The sequence below is a fragment of the Gallus gallus genome, chromosome 14 (assembly GCF_016699485.2).
Source record: "Gallus gallus isolate bGalGal1 chromosome 14, bGalGal1.mat.broiler.GRCg7b, whole genome shotgun sequence".
NCBI lineage: Eukaryota > Metazoa > Chordata > Aves > Galliformes > Phasianidae > Gallus > Gallus gallus.
In genome coordinates, this window is record NC_052545.1 from 14,509,233 (window position 1) to 14,530,730 (window position 21,498).

Below are 21,498 nucleotides of genomic sequence, written 5' to 3' on the forward strand. Positions count from 1 at the left end.
TAGGCGCCTTATCCCCGCCCCGATCCGCCCTTCTTTCCGCGTCACCGCCGCTCCTCAGTCCAGCGGAGGGCGGGACTAGGAGAGGGCAGCCAATAAGGGAGGGAAGGGGCGGTGCTGGGCGCGTACCTGCAGCCAATAGGGGAGGGGAGGAGCGGGATTACGTGCGGGGCTATAGCCAATAGAGACTATGGGGCGGGGCTGGGTGCTGATGGACAGCCAATAGAGGAGGGCGAGGGCGGGGCTGGACGCGGGGTAGACAGCCAATAGGGGAGGTTGGGGCGGGACTGGGGATAGGATGGCGGCGGCCATGGTGAGCTCGGCGGAGCGAGCGGTGCTGGTGAGTGCGAGCGGGGCTCGGCGCCGCCGTGGTGACCGTATCCACCGGCAGCGGGGCGGCACCGTGGGTGAAGCTGCGGGGTTTCGGCCCGTCCCGTCCCGTCCTGCCCCAGCGTCGCCCCTTCGAAGCGCTTTAACGGGGCCGAGCTGCCCCTGGTCGCTGCGGGGCGGGCGCGGTGCTCTCCCGTGTGAGGGCCGCTGCCGGGGCAGGCCGTGCCGGGGGGCGCGCAGCGCCGTGCGCGTGTCCGACCACTGCTTGTCGGGCTGCCGGGGGGTTTCTGCTGGGGCCCTCGAGGACCACAAGGACAGAGATCGCTGCAGACGGCGGAGGTGCCCGCTCCGACAGCACGGAGCCGTCAGTTGTTGTCCGTGTGCGCTCAGCTCTTCCGGAGGAGAGCTGTGAAGCAGAGCTGTCCGTGCCCTCACCCGCGCCTTGCAGAGCCGGCGGTGCCGCGAGCAGCTGCGGTCGTTCTGTGTCGGCCTCTGCTCCCTGTAACAGCGATAGGATGAGAGGGAATGGCGTCGGGTTGCGCCAGGGGAGGTTCAGGTTGGATATTAGGAAAAACAACTCAGAAAGAGTGCTCGGGAACCGGAACGGGCTGCACAGGGAGGTGGGGGAGTCACCACAGTCACCGTTGGCGTTGGTGGTAGGTGGGTGGCGGGACAGGATGATCTTAGGGGTCTTTTCTGACCTTAATGATTCTGTGATTCTTAATGGTGTGATTATTGGTGCAGTGATTTGTGCAAATTCTGTGTTGTTAAAGTCAAAACAACAACGTGGAGAATTGACTTGACTGGGATGGAGCGGTGGAGAACAAGGCCTCTGAACACATCCAGCAGAAAAAAGATCTTTCTTCTAATAACGTGATGCAAAGATAACACACGTTGCACTCTACTTACAACTTAACTCATTTTCTTATGTCAACTACATTTATTTCCAGTGTTTGGCAAATAGTTCTAATGCTTCTGCTGCTGTCTTTCCCTAATGTAGGAAGAAGAGTTTAAATGGCTGTTACAAGAGGAGGTCCATGCTGTTTTGAAACAGCTGCAGGATATTTTGAAGGTAAGGGCAATGTGTTTCATGTACCTCTGTGCTGTGAGTTTGCCTGTTTGCTGTGAGGAGAAATCTCAGTAGGGAGTGCACAGAAAGAGCCATCAGCTGTTTCCTGCACTGTCCCACAGGTTTGCTTGGCGTCTGGTTTTGAGGACTTGCAATGAAGCTGTGCTCTCTGAGGAGAGAGCACAGTTCTTCATTTTGAGAGCTGCTTTAGAAGGTCGTGTGGAAGCAGCCAGGCATGTGTCCCAGGCTATTGCTTGAGGTGTGGATGTTTTCAGGAAGAGAGAATCTAAGTCTTCCAAGAAATCTGCCATGTGAGGGTGGGAAGCAGTATGCTGACCTTTAGCTAGCGAGCTTCTGCTCATGCAGTAACTTGCACACGCCCCCCCCCCCCCCCCCCCTACGTTTTTTCCCCCAACGCACCACTTCTCTGCATCACCTGCTCAGGTGGGCGTAGTGGATGGTGCAAGATCAGGGGTAAAAATGGGGAGTGAAGGGAGGAAGATGCTCAAGGAGGAAGGATTGTAGTGGTTCTGACACTGCATATGGCCCCATAGCAGGTGCGGATGATCTCCAGTATCTGTATATATCATACTGCTTTTGAAGAATGTCTTAGTTTTAAAGGTGAGGTGTGGCTGCAGGACAGTCAGCGGCCTCCATCAGGAGGGCTGATCCTTGGGGGTTACTGTGTGAGAGCCCTGCAGGCATGACCTTGAAGCCGCATGAAGCGGCACTCTGACAGTGAACAGTTCTGCTCTGTTGTGACTCTGGGGTGAGCCATGGCATGCTGGAGTCAGGGGATGTCTCTGTTCTCTTGTGATTGCTGGGCAGGGTGCTGGAGGCTCACAGAAGTGACTGCACTGCTCCAGGCCCCTTGCTGGCATTGTTTTGCCTCGCCCTGTGCCCAGGCTGAAGTGGGGCAGGCCTGGGGGTTCCAGCACTCACTGCTCTCTCACTCTCTTGGGCAGGAGGCCTCCCACAGGTTTGCCCTGCCCGTGGGGGGCTCGGAAGGAGCAGCCAAACAGGAGAGCTTCGTGCTGAGCGTGGCGGGGTAAGTGGTGTTGCTGCTGGGGCCGCGCTTCCACCCTTGCAGGGCCAGCCTCTGTCCTTTGGTGGTGAAGGAGTGCTGCCTCCCAAACAACTTTGGGAATGGTTCCCATAGCACTGCTGGAGTAAAGGGGCCTCATTCAATATGGGATTTTGCCTTATGGAAGAAATAAATTCTTATGGCAGGTTACTTTAGCAGCCTGTCTGTATCCATGTTCCAGGGGCTGTCTTGGCTGGACTTTTGCAGCTTCCTACTGACTCTGTAATACAGTAATTGATCCCTGACCACATGCTGGTGTACTGCATCAGTGCACAGCTGTCAGCAGTTCTTGCCAAGGGACGTTGGATTCTGGGCTCTGTGAGCTGGACCTACAAGACCTTTTCTGACTCTGACCTTGGACAAATCACTGTTGTAATTTCCCTAAGATAACAATGCTAAATCTTGACACAGGACAAACAGAGCTTTGTATGTGGTCCTTCAGGAGTGTAATTCTGAAAGAGCTGTCCATTTTTTGATCTTCAGCATAGTCCTCTGAATGTCTGCGCCTCGGCAGGGTTTACAAGCTCTCCACAAAGCAGGGTGCCTTGCTGCTTAGAAACAGCATGGTGAGCAGGGAAGAAGGCTGCAGCATTCCTGTCTTGTTTTTGAAAGTCACAGTCTTCAAAAAGTCACAGTCTTCTTCTTATAGCGTTAAAATGAGCCTAGCATTTATTCCTTGTTTATCTGAGGTGGATCTTAAAAAGCGCAAATCTGAAGCACCTAACGTGTTAATATGTAAGGTATAGTGAAACTGAGTTTTACAGCCCATCACCTCAGTCCTCCCCCACTGTTTGCTGGAGGTGTGAGCCATCTTGCAGGACCTTTGAACGGGCTTGGGGTATGCTTTTTTTGTTTGTAACAGCAACCAAAGTGTTGATAGGTGATACATGAAATAAGCCTTGTTTGGAACAGAACGTGATGTTTTAGGCAGGGCAGGCAGGGTGTGGTGGTGCATAGTGTATGGCAGAACGCCAAGAACTGGGGATTTGGATGTGTTTGTAGAGTTCACCTGCACCCAGCAGCTGACCAGCAGAGGGAGGGGGCCTTGGCTGGCTGAATGGCCTGGGGAGGGGCAGTGCTCTGCTGGCAGTGCGTGTGGGTGTCTGTTGTCCCCTGTGACCTGTTACCCAGATTTTCTTCTCGTTCTTCTCGTTTCAGCATGGACCAGGTAAAAGGTGTGTTAACACTGCAAGGAGATGCCTTGTGTCAGGCTGTGAGTACATCCATACTTTGTACCATAAAGAGATGTGGGAGAAGTCTTTGTTGCTATGCTTTAGAAGTGATCAATAAGTATTAGTCTTCCTTAATAGGCCTTAAATCCTTAATGTTTCAGGGACTGTTGAAATTTTTCAAGATCCAGCATCTTGAGGCCCTCCTCAGTGGCATACCACTGCAGTCTTGGTGCCAGTTGAACTGGCAGTGGATAAGAGATGTCTTTGGTTGTAGTTTAGACCATATAGACCCTTAGACTTGGACTTTTTGCAAAAAAATTTACCTGTTTGGCTGCAAGAAAGAAGCATAATTGATGGAGGTATATGTTAGTGGTCATACCAGCTGGTACTAAAATTCCTGTGGTGGTTGGTGCAGTCATCTTTTATGGGGATTCTCTGCCTTTACTACGAGCATTGTTGTAATTTCAAACTCCCTTGAGAGCAGACTATGGAGATGAGATGGTGTTCCTGCCTGGTTCTTGATACACTAAATTCCCTTCAGTTTATCCTTGATATTAACTTCTTGGAAAAGGGCTGATGTTCTGGCCATGGTGGAACTGCTTTTAACAACTTGCCAAGGTGGTGTGGGAGGCAGAATGGAGTGGAATTGGCAGCCTCTACGTTCTGCTTGTGGGGATTGCTTGCTCTGATGTATTTCCTTCTTTCTTCAAGGACCTTAATTTGAAAATGCCCAGAAGTAATCAGCTGCTGCATTTTGCATTCCGGGAAGACAAGCAGTGGAAATTGCAGCAGGTACTGTTAACTTTGTAAGTTAACAGCAGTAAGTCTGCAGCATCTGTTGCCTCCTTGCTTTCAGTAAGGACTATTCCATCCTACGTTGTGGTAAAAGCTAAGGAAGGAAACATACATTTAAATTTAATTATGGTGCGAAGAGAGCAAGAAGTGAATTCTGCTTGCTCCTGAAACACCACCAGTCTGAAGGCTGTTTATGTAGAGCTCGTAATCCTTTAAAATGAGTGTGTAGAGAGTGTTTGCAGTATGTAACTGGATCTAAAGGCCAGGTGAGCAGGACAGAAAGCAACTTAAAGGTTTTGAGCTGATTCAGTAGCTTGCTTTCGGTGTCTTACAGAAATATTTTTTAATGCTAAGAACAGATCTCGCTGCACTGTGCCTCTAGCATAGCTGAGTACTGTCAATTAAGGATTTCAGTATTGAATCTCTTACCCCCAGTTTTGCTGAGAGAGACTTGATTTCAGAACCTCATCTAGAGCCTGATCTTGAAGGTGCGGTTTCCCACAGTTACTTGTAATAGCTGAAGAAGGTTGAAGAAAGATGTATGCTGTGTACCTTCCTGTGCCATGGCTTGGATGTTTCTACATGGTTGGTGTATTTGGTCCTTGAGAGCAGTTTGCAATGACTGTTTGGGCAACAGAGTGAAAGCTCTGCCTGGTAACTGTAAAAATCTAGAAAATTGTGTGCTTGAGTTGTCAACACTGAATTAAGCTGTGCTTTGCTTTGAGCCCATCAGGAGCGTAGATAAACTGTTTGTGCCTTACAAGAAGGAAGGGAGCTTTTGTGCTAACACTCTGCAGTCTGCCCTGTTTTGTGGCTGTCTTGGAGATGGGCTTCTGCCAGCTAACACCTTTATTCACTTGGGGAAATTGCGTTGCACTGTTGTTCAGATGTGGAATGCGGATGTGGAATGCTTCTGTGTAGAAGCATTTACTGTAATTACGTGGAAATCTTTGTCCTGTCTGAGTTAAAACTAAGGATTTTGAAGTGTTGTATTTCCCTTTGCATGTGGTGCCAGTTGGAGTCTTGTTTCTCTGTGCAAAGTGGGGTAAAGTCATAGGTAAGATATAGCAGTTTAGGTCTGATTTTGAGGAACACAAGCACATGCACAAAACTTGGGAACTTGACTAGAAAAAAGAGCAAAATCAAGGGGAAATAGAAATAAAGCAAGTCCCTATAACGGCATTGTTGGTATTAACTGAGTTTGTTTGTGCTACCAGGAGCTGTGTAGTTTGCACAGAAGCACTTGGGAGATGTAAAGGCTGGAAGTGGTGGTATTCAGAGATGTCATAGCTCACGTGCCTACAGAATCTCTGTACAAACTGTCAGTGGATTTTATAATATTACCTTTCTCTAACCTCCAACGCCTTGTGCTATGTAAGAGCAAGATTCTGATCTGTGAGCCCAGGATAAGAAGGAACCAGTGTCTGGATCTACCCCAAGGAGGCCTCTACAAATTTGAGCTTGGTTCTGGTGGTACTGAGGAGTAGCATAGACGTATCAAACTACAAATATCCCAAACTTATTTCATCCATCTCCCAGCAGCCACTCCTTCATACAGACTTGCCTGCTTTGCTTTTTCATTTATTGTTCCCTCTGAATTACCCCTCAGTTCTTTTCTTGCTCTCTGGAACTAAATACAAATCGCTTCCTCCCAGAACTGTATTCCTCCTCCTCTGGTTTGTCTTTGCCCCCATGATAACACTGGGGTACACCTACTGAGCTTGCTTTGATAGTTGTCTCTCGGCTGCAAGCAGTCTCGCTTGAGAGAAATTTGGGCTAGCTGTGTCCTGTGTTTGGTCAGGTTTCACATAAGCAGCACAATGGCATTTTCTTGAGGCTGGAAATAACCTTCAGCCCCCAACAACCACGGGGCCTTCGCATTTGTCGTTTGTTTTAGCTCTAAGTAAGAAATCATTGTTCACGCTGGTAGTCTGAACTACCATATGCTATCATCAGTGAGAATTCCTGCTTGAATGGTTGTGATCAGAGAGCATCTGATGTCACTGTTCCTTTGGGGAAGCAGCAGTATTTTTACTGACAATCCACAGTGTAGCTATTAGACTGTTCAGTATGTCCAGTGAACAATATAGTAATGTACCTGGACAGCAATGGCAGATTTGTGTTGGCAAGTATCTGGTAGTAATAGACAAATGGCCTTAAAATTTGAGAAGTCACCATTTTCTTAGATGACTCCCAACGAGATGGGGAAACCTCTGCTTTCTTTTGTATATTACAGAGGGTACTTCTTTAATGCTGTTACATTTGTACCTTTGCAGATCCAGGATGCTAGAAACCATGTTAACCAAGCAATTTACCTGCTTATGAACAGAGATGTAAACTACCACTTCAAGACAGGCTCAGAGGTTCTTAAGGTGAGGAGAAAAGCACTCTAGCTGAGTTGGAGTGTGCATGTTTCTCATCTTTCTTCCCTCTGTTTCTTTGCTTTTCTTTTGCTTTTTTTTTTTTTTTTTTTTTGGATACTTATTGCACATTACTGTCTTGTCTCTTAATACTGGAAGTGTCAAGGAGTATCTGTGTGATTTCATATTTGATATGAATCTATTACCAATCTAGCATCAGTAATGAGATTATAAGTCATACTGAGTAATCTGAGCAGTCAGTACCTGGTTGCACAGCAGTGATGTTTTGAGAGAACCTCTCTTGGGTGATGTAGTTATCACAGAATCACAGGTGTTGGAAGGGACTTCTGGAGATCTTCCAACCCCCATCTAAGATAAGTTCCCAACAGCAAGTTGCACAGGAATGTGTCCAGGTAGGTTTTGAATATTTGAATATCTCCAGAGAAGGAGACCCCATGGCCTCTTTGGGCAACTTGTTTCAGGGCTGTGTTATCCTCTAAAGAAGTAAATCAATCGTGCTCTTCCCTGTCAGTCAGTGCTCTTGAGGAGAGAAGAAGAAACGATGCAGTTGTAGCAAATAAAAGGTAACAGTGCTTAGGATTTACAGATGGTTTGAAAATAGCTTCTCCAGTTGCTGCTAATGATACCTGTCTGATACAGACCAGCTATTGTGTGGGATACAGCCCAGCCTGGACATGATCTCTGGACCAGAGGTTGGGCTTCACTCAGAAGTAGAACTTCTGAACTACTGAAGAATTACTTCTTCATTAATTGATCTCATCTTCTATACTTGTTCTTGTAATGAATAGTTGTTATCTCTTCAGTTTCTGACATGAAACACTTTTTTCTCACAGTTGTCTATACCTCCCACTAGACCAGGATGCCTAAAGCCCCATCCAGCCTGGCCTTGAGCACTTCCAAGGATGGGGCATGCACCACTTCACTGGGCAGCCTCTTCTGGTGCCTTGCCACTTTCATAGCATTGAATTTATTCTGGATATCTAATGTACATCTACCCTCCTTTAGTTTAAAGCTGTTACCGCTTGTGTTATTGCTGCACTCCTTGATAAAGAGTCCCTCTCCAGCTTTCTTCTAGGCCTCCTTTAGGCATGGGAAAGTTGCTGTATGGGCTCCCCAGAGCTTTCTCTTCTTCAGACTGAATAGCCCCAGCTCTCTCAGCCTGCCTTCATTGCTCCAGTCCTCTGAGCTTCCTCCTATGGACTCAGTCCAACAGATCCATATCCTTCTTCTGTTGGGTGCCCCAGAGCACTAGCTCAAGTTCAGTTTTTTTGCCTACCAGTAACCTCAGGTCCTTCTCCACAGGATTGCTCTCAATACACTCATTGTCTAGTCTGCATTCACGTTTGGGATTACCCTGGCCTGGGTTCATGACCTTGTACTTCATCTTGTGTCACTTCAGTCAAGATGAGGAGGGGTAGAACAAGTTATCCTTCTTTGTTGTTCTTGTATACTTGTTAGTTTTCACAACTCCAGCCAAGTTCAGCTCCACCTGTGCCTTGCCTTTCCTGATCTCCTCCCAGCACTTACGCAACTTTAAGCATTTGTAGCTGGTGCTGTTTCACTGTATGAGTCTTGCTTCATGATTTCAACCCTTGCCAAAACCTCATATTTGTTGCTGATTGATCAGTACTTGCGAGGAAATGAGAATTGTCATCCTGTTGCCATGAGTTTATAAGAGACCACAATGCCTCATTTTCCAGCAGCCTCTATCTTTTCACATTCTTTTGTCTGCTAGTCCTTGTGGGAGCCACCTCTTCCCAAGTCCCTGAATTCCTGAGTGGAAGAGGGTGGTTGTAACACTGGCAGAATCCTACAGCCTTTTGCAGCATGTTATCGAGAGCTGTCCCTGGCTTCCCACTCAGCAGTGTACTGTCATTTTCCAGCTTATGGATGCTGTGATGTTACAGCTCTCAAGAGCACGGAATCGACTCACCACTCCAGCCACTCTGACTCTGCCAGAAATTGCCTCCAGTGGTCTCACGGTAAGTATATGGTAGTCTAAATCTTGTATACTTGGGCAGTGGTCAGGATATTGTGCTGAATTTTGGTGGGAATGGATTTCTGAAGCCTCTCCTGGGCAGGGAGAGAAGGGGAGAGAGATGAAGTAAGTGCAAACCCTGAGCTCTTAATTCTTGTCTGTTCTGTATCCCTTGGGGTGTGAGGACTCTGATTCTCAGGGAGAAGTTGTTTTCCCTGCCCAGGAAGGTTGTCCAGGGATGATTTCTTCTTATGAATACTATTCCATCCTCTTTTGTCACCAGCACTCATGCCCACACCATCTGATGAACTGCAGCAGGAGGAACAACCGTGACTTGCATGCTGCTCAATCTGTTTCTTTTGTCGTATCTCACACTATGGGCTACTTGCTGTATAGCTTAGAAAAGGTGGTGATTTTGTAGCATTAGAAATAATGCTCTGTTCACTGATAAAGAAATAACTTATTTTCTCACCAGAAAATGTTCAGCCCTGCTCTGCCTCCAGACATCCTTGTGAATTTCTATATAAACCTGAATAAGCTGTGCCTGACTCTCTACCAACTCCATGTGCTACAGCCCAGCACGACCAAGGTGATGCCTGACATTGCTTGAGCCTTGTTTATTTTACCTCTCCTTACCTCCTGCTGTGAGGAGATAGATAGTGCACTGTTATAAGCATAAGATAATGTAGAAATCACAGTGACTGGTATTGTGTCTGTATTTAGGTCTACTACAGCCAGAACACTGGTTCTAAACCTAGCTCATGGCATGGCTCCTTAGCCAAGAAGAAAATAACAGTGTTCTGGAGAAAGTCATAATTATTTTTTGCCAGGCAGTGTTTTATCTTGCAATATAGTTGGATAACTTTTACATAATTCTGGAAGGGCATAGTTGTAGTAATGCATTTTATACTGAAGTCACATCTTAGGTTTTCTGAATGGAGTTTTGTTGGTTACTTTTCTACTTGACATGTAGTACATTTGGGTCAGCTTGATGTCCCATAAAAACAGAATTAAACTTTTAACAGTTTATGAAATACAGTCCCTCCATAAGGATATTTTTCCTAAAATCAGTTTTCTGGTTTTCTTCTGGATATTCTGCTCAGTGGGAATGTACTTCTGTGATTCTATAATCTGGAGCTAAATTGAATTTGGCCACTGTGTAGAATGTTTTTCTAAAGGAGCAAAATGGGATCAAGTGGCATGAATTCAATATGAACAGAGTACTCAGACATACACAGCAGGTGTTTCTTTTGTCAAGCTACTGATTTGCACATCTTATAGATCTTCGAAATATTTTACTGCCTCAAAATCCTAATCACCTTTGCCTTCTCCTAGAACTTCAAGCCTGCTGGAGGATCCATTCTGCACAACCCTGGAGCCATGTTGTAAGTACAGTCGCTACAAGGCTGTGTAACAGTGATAGGAGGATGCAGAGGGTAAGGTCCAAATGGAACAGATGCTCTAATCAAACTGTTTAAGTGGAAAAACTAAACTGAGTTATTTGCTGTGGCTGTGCCTGTAATTGCACAGCTACCTGTAATAGTGTTTCTTTAATGACTGTGAGAAAGGCTTTTCAGGATTCAGCTTACCCATAGAATGTCACAAGTTTGGCAAGAGATCAGAGTCATTAGCTAGTAGAACATCGGAATATTGGTATGGCCACCTGCTTTTCCTGCAGTGCACCTCTCTGGAAAGTGATAATGTTTCTACCTGGACCCTGTTAAACTGTGCTTAACTCTGAGTCCAGTTGGAGGTAGACTGAGATTTTGTGTTCTGTAACTTTGCCAGGCGCTGTTTTAAATGTAGAAGTCATTCTGAGTCCTTCTGTGAGAATGGAGGACAGTTGAGTTTTGTGTTCTGTGCTGCTGTGTGTGAAGCTATGCTCTTCTTTTACCTATCCAGTGAGTTTGGCAACCAGCGATATGAAGTCAGCCATGTCCATAAAATGGAGTGCGTTGTCCCATGGTTAAATGATGCCCTTGTCTTCTTCACAGTTTCACTGCAGCTTTGCCAGCAACTGAAGGACAAGGTAATGGCCTTAGAGAAGGAGCTTTGTTTTATAACTGAATTTTGAGGGAACCTCAGATATCCTAAAAATCTGATGAGATATTCTGTACAGCTGGTACACAGACTTGAAAACAAGCAGTGAGTCAGCACTCTGGAGCCTAGGAGCTGGCTGTCACTGCCAAGCAGACAGCCATCTGGGGTAAACGTAGTGTGGCAGATGTTTGCTGAGCTAGATGGAAGGGAGCAGGTCAGAGTTTTTGTGTTCTCAGTCATGAGCTGGATGTTAAGAAATGCCAGTGTCTGGGGGAGGAGATGTGGAGACCTGTCGAGCAAGCTGATTTCCAGTAGAACAAAGTTCAGTTCCAGCTCTGCAGCTGACCTGGCTGCTACCTTGGCAAATAACAGTGTGCTTTAAGCCTCTTCAGTGACAACAGCAACAAAGCTGTCTTTCTGCAGCACAGTGCTGGATAATGCTGCAAAGCTCAGTCTTTTAACACTCATCGTACTCATTCTTCTATGGTCAAGGGATTCCAGGAGCTTAACTGCTTTTTCTCTTGCTTTCCAGATCTCTGTTTTCTCCAGTTACTGGAACTACAAGCCACATTAATTCCCTGTGGACTGTCCAAACCCTTAAAGCACTTCCAGTGTCTCCCCGTTTGTTTTCTGTGTGCCAGTTGAGTTCAGGTCAGCCTGTGAAGAGTGCTGTGATTTGCTTACCTCGTGGTCCTCTTCAGGGTAGGGTCAATGGATCTGGAGATACACATCTGGTAGCACTGTCTGGGAGTAATGCATGAGCAGGGCACCAAGCAATGCCGTGTGGTTAGTGGGAGCTTCCACCTATCTTCTTTCTCATGTGGGTTGTGTGGTTTATGCTTCACAAACCTCTGATAATGAAACAGTAGTCCCTTACAAGGGATGGGGAGCTGTGGACCTTCAGTAACAGTATTTGCACGTAGTGCTATCACTAACTGCTGGACTATGAGCTGGTTGGGAAGGGGTGAAGTTAGACTCCTTTAACACACCACAAAAAGCGTAGGGCATGTTGGTCTCCAGCTGCAGTTATGACTAGCTCAGAGCTTTTCTCTCCGATCTGTTCTAGCCATACCCGTGTTACTGATTCCCCTTTGGGGATATTCTTACTTGCTACTATTTGAGCTTTTTTCCTTGGCATCAATGTGATCATCTGTGTTATTTATTTTTCCTAAACCCTAGTCCAGCCACTTGGTTTTTTTCCAGGTGTGGTATTTCATTTTCATTGCCAGCCTTTGGAGCTGCCTTGGTACCTTGAGCTCAGCTGTGCAGTCTCACATCCTGTCATTAAACTCAAAGTGAGTACCATGTTGTTGCTATGATTTGCTGCCTATTTATGAATGCTACAGTATGTAACTCAGCCCTCTAACCATTGATAACTGTGAAATAAAGATCTTCAGACATACCGTGCTCCTGTGAGTTGTCTTTGCTGAGAATAAAGATTGTCAAAGATTCTGTGCTCTTTTTCAAGTGAGTGCTTTAGCTGTGCATGCTGTATTACTGCTTGGAGAACGGAGCCTAAGAGCGTACAGCTCTTAGCCAGTGCTGTCTGACCTGAGTGTTATTTAAAGCCCTTCTCCAGACTTCCCTTGACGGTCATGTTTTGAAGTGGCTGTACGTACTGTGACTGGATTGAGTTGGCTCTTGGAGCTGACTGGCTATGTTGGGGAAGCATTGCCTATCTCCTCCTTGGCAGCTACTCATCCTGTCCAGCCTGTGCTTCTGATGGGTTTCATCACTGGATGACTTTTACCCAGGAGCCTACACATGCGCTGAGGTGAGCAGAGCAGGCTACAGGACATCAGGGCATGTCCTGTCAAGACAGCATGCAGGATGTTGCTGCTTTCCAAGTGGTATCAAGAGATCTCTTCTCTAAAAAGAGAGATGACGACAAAGTGGCTAAGGTTGAAAGGGAATGTAGGTGATCTGGTCCAACGCTTGTGCTTAAGCAAAGCCACTTGGAGCCATTTGCTCAGATGGTTTTTGAACAATCCTGAGAACAGAGACTAGAGATAAGTATGTCACTTTGATTTCTTTCCTTCTCTTTGGATCACTGCTCTGAGCATATATGTTCTCCTTTGTCTGTAACCTCCCTTTCTGTTCCATGACGATATCCTTGGGAGCCTGGAGTGGGTTGGTGCCCCTTGTCTGAGGACCTGGCACCAGGGCTCTGCTTTGTCTAACACGTTAATATGGCAGGTTGCAGACATTAGCACTTCCTATAAATTAATATCAGGATATGACTGATTAATGTATGTGTTAGTAGTGAAAGGTGGAAAGTAGAGAGGCCTGGCTGAGCTAATTCAATAGCAGATACAAGGCTAATTGGCTGGAATTAGTAATGCAACTAGTTGTGGTCATGACCCTGGGTATGCATTTACCAGGCCTTGCTCTGTTCCAGACTATTTTCTGCTTAGAGAGTGGCTATACATGTGTGCTCACCACTAACAGCTTCTCAAATTAGAGTATTTTTATAGTTAATCTCTCTGGAGCTGTCTGAACTTCTCTTTAACCCTCTGTGTGGGGGGATGTGGGTGGAGGATCCTCTTTTAATTCACACTACTGTGTGCAGTCCTGTCAGTGTTGCCACATCCTCTCCAACGGTGCTTCCTGCCGTCAGGGATACAACACTCAATCCAGTGTGTTTGTTTCCTTTCAGTGAAAACAACAGTCTCCTTCTTTTCTGAAGGGCAGGAGTGTGCAAAGTGAATAGCTGTCCTGCATCCAGCTCTGATGCACAGTGACTATGTTGTGAGAGCTGCTAGGTGGCAGGGTAGCTCCTACACAGAGCCTTGTTTAATGATGCAGAAGAGCAAGATAGCAGCAAGGTAAGTGGAATTCAACAGGCACAGTGCCCTGGGATTACGTCCCATGATTTGAAAGATAAAACAAGGATCTACCAATTAAGGTTTTTACAGCAGACACCATTCCTGCTGCTGTTGTTCCACCTCTGCCACCAGCAGTGATCTGCAGCCCTCAGTGGCACCTGCTCATACCTGCCTGGCTCAAAACCTTAGCTTGTAAATATAGAAATGCTATTTGAGAGCCCCGTTGCCTTGAGTAGAGCAATCCCTGGGAGGCCTGAGCAGGGGAAGGTGGGAAAAGGCCAAACCCAGCAGGATAGTGCCTGACTTTAGCAGCTTGTGTCTGTAGCGTGAGCAGCAGAGGCCATGCTCCACCAGCATAGCCCAGAGCAGCAGAGACTGGGCAGGCATGCCCAGTGACATGGGACTGGATTCAACTAACAGCACTGTAAGTAAGAGGAAATAAAGGATTCTGGGTCCACAGTGAGGTGGGCGGAGAGCTCTGTGTTTGCCTGCACAGACCGCTGCACAGACTTCCTTCTGACTTGGGGTGGCACGTTTTCTAGTATGAATTTGAATTACTGGTAGCATAATGCATCTGTCTGGGCTCAAGGGAAGGCTGCAGGCACAGCCTCAGCTGGCTGGTTGGCCTCTCTGCCCCCGTGTTCATTCTTCTGTAGGGTCAGAGAGCAGCACCCATAGGAAAGGCTGTAATCTATTTTCCTTCTTCCTGAGAATGGTTTTGGCCTTTACTGCTGCTCCATGTTGTTATTAACAAGTGCCAAACTAATTTGGCAATTCAGATCACGGTGCTGGACTTCATTGAGGCAGTAACAATCTATTCCTTATGAGAACCTGGAGCATATTGCTGACAAATACGGCTGTCCTGAGGGAATGCTGCTTGCAGACAGGAAAGTCTTCATACTGAGAGGCACTTGTCTTTCTCACACCAGAAAAAGAAAAAAAGAAAAACATCACATAGCAGAAGTAGTTTGCTGGAATGAGGCATCTTGATGGAGCAAGGGTAGGGCTGGATGAGTTGCGTGAGGCAAAGGTGTGGGTTTAAGCCAAAATGAGCTGTCCTGGGATACTGTGAGTGTAGACGAAGATTTGACTCCAGTTTACAGGATGGTAGTAACTGTCATAACCTTAGTTAATGGTGTTGAGAATGGTTTTGGCTTCATTCTGCGGTTGTGTGGCCCAGCCTGCTGGAGGTGGATGGCACACCTGTTCTCAGGAAGGCACCGTGGGGCCATGGGATGGATTTCAGTTCAGAGGCTGGGCTTAGGGTCAGAACAATTCTGCTCACAGTGCCATGGAAATATGCACAGGACAATGCTTCACAGCAGTGTGTGCTGGTCTGGTGCCAAAGAGGAAAGGCACCCAAGGGCTCTGCCTGCTGTGCTGCTTGGTCACCTGGAACAAGGTCTGTGCCTCCTTGAGACGAGCCCTGCGTCCTAGGGGCCGAGACAGGGATTTTGCTCACTCATACTTCAGGCTTGACAGTGCTTGTGTTATCTGAAATGACAGCAAGCAAGCTGATTTGACAGGTTTGTGCTCCGTGGAGTCACAGTCAAGTGGTGTTTCATGCCTGTCTGGTCCCATCTCCCCGATGCTGGGGGGAAGGAGGGAGGAGGTTTGCTGGAGGTTGCTGCTGGGACACAGAGAGCCTCCCAGCTCTGAACACAGCTCGCTTGGGCAGAGCTTGTGCCCAGTTTGCGAGGTGTTTGCTCTAGCAGAACTGCTGTTCCTTCTGGTGTCCCTTGTTTTGACAGCCTGCCTGCCATTCCCAGGATGGAGCACAGGGGATGGAAACCTTGGTCATTGTCCCTCAGATAGGGGACTATTATGAGTGCTATTTGGTGCTATTGTTGAAGCTATTTTTTTTATTAAGAGAGAAACTGAGTCAGTATGAAGCTTATTGCTGCCTACGTGGAGCAGGGAGGCTCAGACCTCAGTGCTGTAAGATTCTTTTTTGCTATTAAATGCTCAGGAAGGATTGCTGGCTGGTGCTGCTGCTGCCCTCACGCTAGCAGGCAGAGGAAGCTGAGTGTTGTGGCCAAGGCTGGGTATAGATGTGATGCTGAGTCCTTGGAAGCTTGGGCAGTCCTCTGGGTCCTGAAAAAAGGGAGCAGTGCACTGCTCCATGAGGAGCCACCTGCAAATACTCCTTTCTGTCAGCCACAGCCTGCGGGGAGGCCACACAGGATAGGAGTGCTTCAAAGCCAGGTACCCTGCACTTTCCATGCAGAGACTCACTGAACACACCTCAATGCTGAACACACCTCATTTATTGATCCTTGCAATTGATACCCAGATTGCTGATTGCTGCTCTCTGCTGCAGGTCCCCCCACATATGCTGGTTCCAAAATGTGGTGGGCTGTCATGCCCTGGAGATGTCCAGTTCCCTCTCAGATTTGGACAGCAAGAGGAAGCTTTCTGGTCAGCCTTGGCTGCACAGTGAGAATTCAGTTTGGTCTGCTACCTTCTCTCTGCTGTGCTGGTGCCTTTCCCCATCAGAAAAGGGAGAGCGAAGCTTTGCCTTTGCAACACTTTCTTTGTTGTGTGCCCACAGGGTGGTACTAGCAGGTCCCTGCTGCAGGCTGGCGCCCAGGTTATAAAAGGACACCATCACCCCACTGTATGGGAACAGTTGAGTCACGGCCTGAACCTCTGATTGACCACCTGAGGCGAGTGCTGAGTCAGCCGCAGGGGCACAGGTGAATGCAATTTCACCTGAGTGACCGGAAGGGGTGGATCCTGGCTGCACCCCACACAGACCCCATTTAAGGGCTGACTCCCAAGGAGAAAGGGTTTCTATCTGGAGATTGCTCCTTTTAGAGCCCTTCTGCGAGCCCAGGACATGGGTAAGCTCTTTATTTCATTACTCCTTTGTAAATGCGATAATCTCTCTGGTCCTATACCTATTTACCTTACAATCTGTATACCTGTTTGCCATTCACCCTACCGAGAGAGATGGGGTGTCTAGCTGAAACCTTGTTGTGTCTAGCTTGGGTAAGATCTGGGGAGAAATTGCATCTCACTAAGACAACAGGAACTTCCATGGTATTGATACAACTCTGCTACATAGAGCAGCCATTCCTCACAGGCTGTCATGGCTAAGCATGTGCTGCACAGATGTAAAAGCTCCCTTCCCTGTCCGTGATGTGTACAGGTGCACATGGAGCCTGCTCTTTGGTTGTGCTCTCAGTGGTTCAGTGCACACATGTGTCATGCTGGGAGCAGCAAGGTGTGCAGGAGAACACGGCATCCATGCAGTGTACTTGAACGGGAGGCAGGGCCGGTTCTGTTTGCTGGAAATCTCTACAGAAGTTGGAATTGTTTGTCCTGATTGCTGGGAAGAGCAAAGTGTACCATGTCTCACTGCCTCTCAACACTTACAATCTAATTAGAGCCCAATTTCACCACCATTCAAATTGTGGTGTCAGCTCAGGCAAATGAATGTTTTACCTCTAAGCTTCTTATCAGCAGAGTCCATAATTCACCTGGAAGATATTCACGTGTGCCATTTCACTGCCCGGAGAATGGAATGACGTTTGTCTCATTGCTGGGCTGCTGATTATGAGAGCTGGGATAGGGGCAGTGGCAGCAGGGAAGGCAGATACATTTGCCCACGTGGCTGGCTAGAAGCCTGAGTGGGTTAAAGGCAGGTGGAAGGTTACACAGAGAGACTAAAAGCTTGAATGGGCAAGAGACAAAGTGATGCATTTATTTGCTGAGTGGCTAGGTAGATATAAATGGACATGAGCGAGAACTCGGTTAAGCAGCTGATGAAAATTGAGTTGCTGTCTGGCACATGGCCCTGGGAGCAAAAATGATTCATGCTCCAAAAGGAAACATGGACTCCAAAGTGTTGGAGCTGAGGGAGGAGGCGCTCCTTGGCACTGGAGCTCTAAAATCACACTGTATCTTGCTGGATCTCCTCAGTCTGCTCTCTCCTCGCTGTGTTCCTGTTGCTGGTCCAACTGTTCCTTTGTCACAGACTTGCCATCTTCCCCACTGCGTGCTGGGACTGGGGCTCCCTCTGTCTGGACAGCCCTGGGAGAGCATGGAGTGCTTTCAGCAGCTGTGTTTGTAGGGTGTTGGGAAGTGCAAGGCAGATGTGAGAGCAATTTCCCCTTTTTTTAAGTAGATCATCAGGTTGTGTACTTTGCAGTGGTGTGGGCAGTGCTGCTCAGGTTATCACTGTGGTCAGCCCACATTAGTGACAGAGATTTTGGGGTCAAATCCTGCACAAGAAGTCAGACCATAAGCCAAGGAGACAAGGAGGGAATGCAAACATGCGTACGAATGCATGAGAAGGGCCAAAGATTCACTTGGTGCCTTTCTGCTCAGATTATCTGCCCACCAGATGGTATTTGTAGACCTAAGCATGCTCCAGAGAGCCTGGTGGTCTGACAGCAGGCCTGGCTCCCCTGCAAGCCTACAGTGGCATGAACTCCTGCAAGGACCATTGCTGAGGCTAACCTTGAGCTTTCCTCTGAGAAAGCTTTTGATGTGAACTTGAGCACTTCCATGGGCAGGGTGAAGGATTTGCTGCCAATTACAATGACTGTCAGCTTGTCAGGGAGAAGAAATGCACCCATTCCAAGTCTGAGTGTGCGCAACTTCTGTTTTCCAGCTAGATCTGAGATTCCAACCTACAAATGGGGCTTTTTTTTTTTTTTGCTAGCACAAAGAGGTGGTATATGGCTGAACTGAATGCCAAATACCTGCTTTCTTCCAGCCTGCCAAGTGAGCAGGATGAAGAAGGGTCTCCGTCACAAGCAGTATTCACTCAGCACTGATTCTCCCATTCTAGTGACGATCTGTGGCACAGTCATTTTAATGGGGTTTTAACCCATGTCTTGTGCATTATTCTGATTTTGTATTGTTCTGGCCTGTTAATCAAGCACTCAGGGATGGGACAGTGCCAATCAAAGCAGGGTTATAGAAAATAGCTCTCATCAAAGTCACTTGATATTTTTCAGCACAGGATATTTTATGGATACTTTGGATATTTTATGTCAGAAGACATCTGTAAAAGCTCTGCTCTACCAATGTGTGGCAGTAATTAATGAACCTTACTTTAGTTTTTTCCATCATTCTACTGATGCCTGTCTAAAAGAGCACAGCTGGACTGTAGGATCATCAAATCATTCAGGTCAGAAAAGACCTCTAAGATCATCTCATCCAACCATCCACCTACCACCAATAGTGCCCACTAAACCATGCCCTGAGTACCACATCTACATGGTTCTTGAACACCTCTGGGGAGGATGACTGCATTGCTTCCATGGACAGCCTGTGCCAGTGCTTGAGCACCCTCTTGGAGAGGAAATTTTTCTTAATATACAACCTAAACATCCTCTGGCACAACTTAAAGCCATTCCTTCTTGTCTTACTGCTGTTACCCAGGAGTAGGCGCTGACCCCTCCACCTTGCCACAACCCACTTTCTGGGACTTATAGAGGCAATAAGGTCTCTCCTGAGCTTTGTCTTTCCAGCTGCTCCTCCTGAATGGACAATGTGCATATGCTGTAGGTAGCTTGTCTCCAGTAGTAGTGCTGAGGTAGTGCTGGCATGTAGGCATTGCTGGAAGGAGCTGCCAGAGGACCTGAGTAGGTACAGGCTCTGTGCAGCAAGTGGGATGAGCTGCCTTGGGTTGTCTTGTGGGCAAGCTGGTGCCTGTTGGCATTGGGTTGTGGTGAAAACAGAGGTTCCCATCCCAAGGAGTATTGGTGCTGCTTGGAGGGGGAGGGGTTTTGTGCTAAGAGAGTCAAGGGGATACTGCTGTTTAAGCCTGGTCTCAGGCTGGTCCCCTGGGCTGTCCTGCCTAGGGACAGCAGGCCTTGATCCAGCACTTAGAGGAGTGAAGAAGGCTCCTCCTGTCAAAAGGAAGAGGGAAACCTGCAAAAAGTATTGAATGCACCTTAGTTCCTGATAGCTGCTGCACTGACTGGAAAGTTAACCTGAGGAGAGTCTGGAGTCCCTGAGTTGGGATGGCTCTGCACGGGTGAGGGCTGCAGAAGAATGGGAGCTGCCTTTGTCATGTGGCTTTTCCCTAGAGAGAAAGGAACTGAGGCAAAGCCAAGGATTGGTGCTGTAGGGAGCAGCAGGAGGTGTGACTTTCGTATATGTCCATCAGCATCAGCCTTCAGATGGGGCTCTGAAGCTGTCAGTGACTATGGATCTTTGGGGCAACAGATGTTTTATGTCGGCAAGTGGAGCAGCACTTCTGAACACCCAAAACAGGGATTTTGAGCATTCGGTCATGAAGTCTAGAGCTTACTTACCAGCTGCTTCTGTGACTGTGCCAATCTCTTCTGCATCCCTGGGCCTTCTCTCTCTCTCTCGGGCCCAGCTTGTTTGGAGCACGTTGTGCTCTGGTGGAAGGGTAATGGAAAGTGCTGAAGTGTGGTCTTCTCCTATGGGGCAACCCTCTGCTCTTGGCTGGATCTCACTGCAGATATGCTTGTTGCTCCCTGGGCCAGGGGCTGAGGAAGCCCTCAGGCATGCTGCAAGTTGTCAGGCACTCCAAGCATTCCCAGCTGTGATGTGTGAGGGAAACTGCATCTCCATGCTGGATCCTGTGCCCAGGGGCAGCAGCTCTCGGTGGAGCCAGGGCTCAGGGGAGAGACTCAGGTTGTTTTAACAGTGTGCATTTAGCTCTTCCACAGCTTTAAAATTATCTCCTTTAAAGTAAGTTTAAACTAAGATCAGGGCTGTTCTAGATTTAGCTTCTGGCTTGGGCAATAGCCAGCTGGGATCCATTAGCAGGAGCAGGAAGGATGGTGTGGGCAGGAAGCTGCACAGGGCACTGCACCAGGATTTTGCTGTCTACCACAAAGCCAGGTTGAACACTTCATTAGAAGCAAAGTGTGTCATGTTCTAATATTAGCAAATGTGCAAACAGCTTGCTCTGTCCGCTGCTGTTGTGCAGGCTGTGCTGTGGCATGGAGGCCACGTGGCTTTGCACAGCAGGGTGTGCAGGGCTGCTGCTGGCAGAGCTCCCTGTGTGTGGGGCTGCACTGAAGGCTGCCGGCCCTTGGCTCAGACATCCAGTGCTTGTATGTGTTTAAACATCCCTTGAAATACGTGTCTTTATCTGGGAGGGCCCAATACAGGAAGAGTCCTGCCCAGCAAGTTGGATACTACGCAATGGACTCTGCTTGGATCCTTTTATTGATGCAGTAGTGCAAGCTGTTTTTTCAGGTAGCTACAGTCCAGAAGGAATGGATGTCAGGGCTGTAGGGCTAGGAAGGTGGCTCAATCTTTCTGGGAGAGCTGTGTCTGGAGGCCCCAGCATGAGTGACGAGCTTAGTTATTGCTGATAGGTCCCCAATTAACCTGTGGCTGCTGAGATGAAGAGAAGCACATGTGGGTTGAGGAGTCTCATCTTCTGTGCTGAATGCCAGGCAACAGAAGAAGAAATGGAGGATGTGGGTCAAGCTCTCACATGCTCATTTGATGATACTGGAGATGAAGTTAAAATCATTGACTGAAGGTTTCACTGAGCCATAGGGCGGAGCACCAGGCAGGCAGTGACCACAGTGCACTGCTGTATAGGGGCTATGGCTGATGGTGAGGAAGGAGAAAAGGGACTTGTGCTGAGCAAGATGCACCTTTGGGCAAAAATTTGCAACTCTAGATCTTGAAAGAGTTTGCCATTTGCTCCCACAGCTATAGATCCTCACCTCGCTGCCTCTGATACCTTCGGACTAACCTGAGGAGCTGCCTGCTGCAGTGCATCCTGCAGTGGGCACCTAAGTGTGCTTATGACACCTTATGGGCAGTAGAAAGAGAAGAGGTGTCAATACCACTCACTACATGGGACCAGAAAGCTGTGAC

General features: G+C 47.7%; 1 protein-coding gene across 6 annotated transcripts; it reads left to right on the top strand.

The window, feature by feature from the left end:
* Positions 1-276: 276 nt before the first annotated feature.
* ROGDI (rogdi homolog) lies at positions 277-12,253 on the top strand. 6 transcript variants are annotated; one of them, XR_005839924.2, is made up of 12 exons: positions 277-337; positions 1,328-1,399; positions 2,362-2,444; positions 3,639-3,693; positions 4,364-4,444; positions 6,724-6,819; positions 8,712-8,810; positions 9,282-9,395; positions 10,142-10,191; positions 10,709-10,835; positions 11,379-11,548; positions 12,050-12,253. XR_005839924.2 is itself a non-coding variant. In XM_424594.8 (11 exons), exons 1-11 carry the CDS (start codon positions 296-298, stop codon positions 11,418-11,420), a joined length of 861 nt encoding a protein of 286 aa, XP_424594.4. In that variant the 5' UTR covers positions 277-295; the 3' UTR covers positions 11,421-12,253. The 6 variants fall into 6 exon arrangements, 2 of the variants coding, with proteins under 2 accessions (XP_424594.4, XP_015150274.2); XR_003077747.3 differs by having other exon boundaries at positions 11,379-11,497; XR_006931478.1 differs by lacking the exon at positions 4,364-4,444.
* Positions 12,254-21,498: the final 9,245 nt, after the last annotated feature.

Bases quoted from the DNA above. Each gene is read 5' to 3' on its own strand.
- ROGDI (XM_424594.8), top strand. From the start codon at position 296: ATGGCGGCGGCCATGGTGAGCTCGGCGGAGCGAGCGGTGCTG. The intron at 3,694-4,363 runs GTGAGTACATCC...TCTTTCTTCAAG, and splicing joins GAGATGCCTTGTGTCAGGCT to GACCTTAATTTGAAAATGCC. The intron at 10,836-11,378 runs GTAATGGCCTTA...CTTGCTTTCCAG, and splicing joins GCCAGCAACTGAAGGACAAG to ATCTCTGTTTTCTCCAGTTA.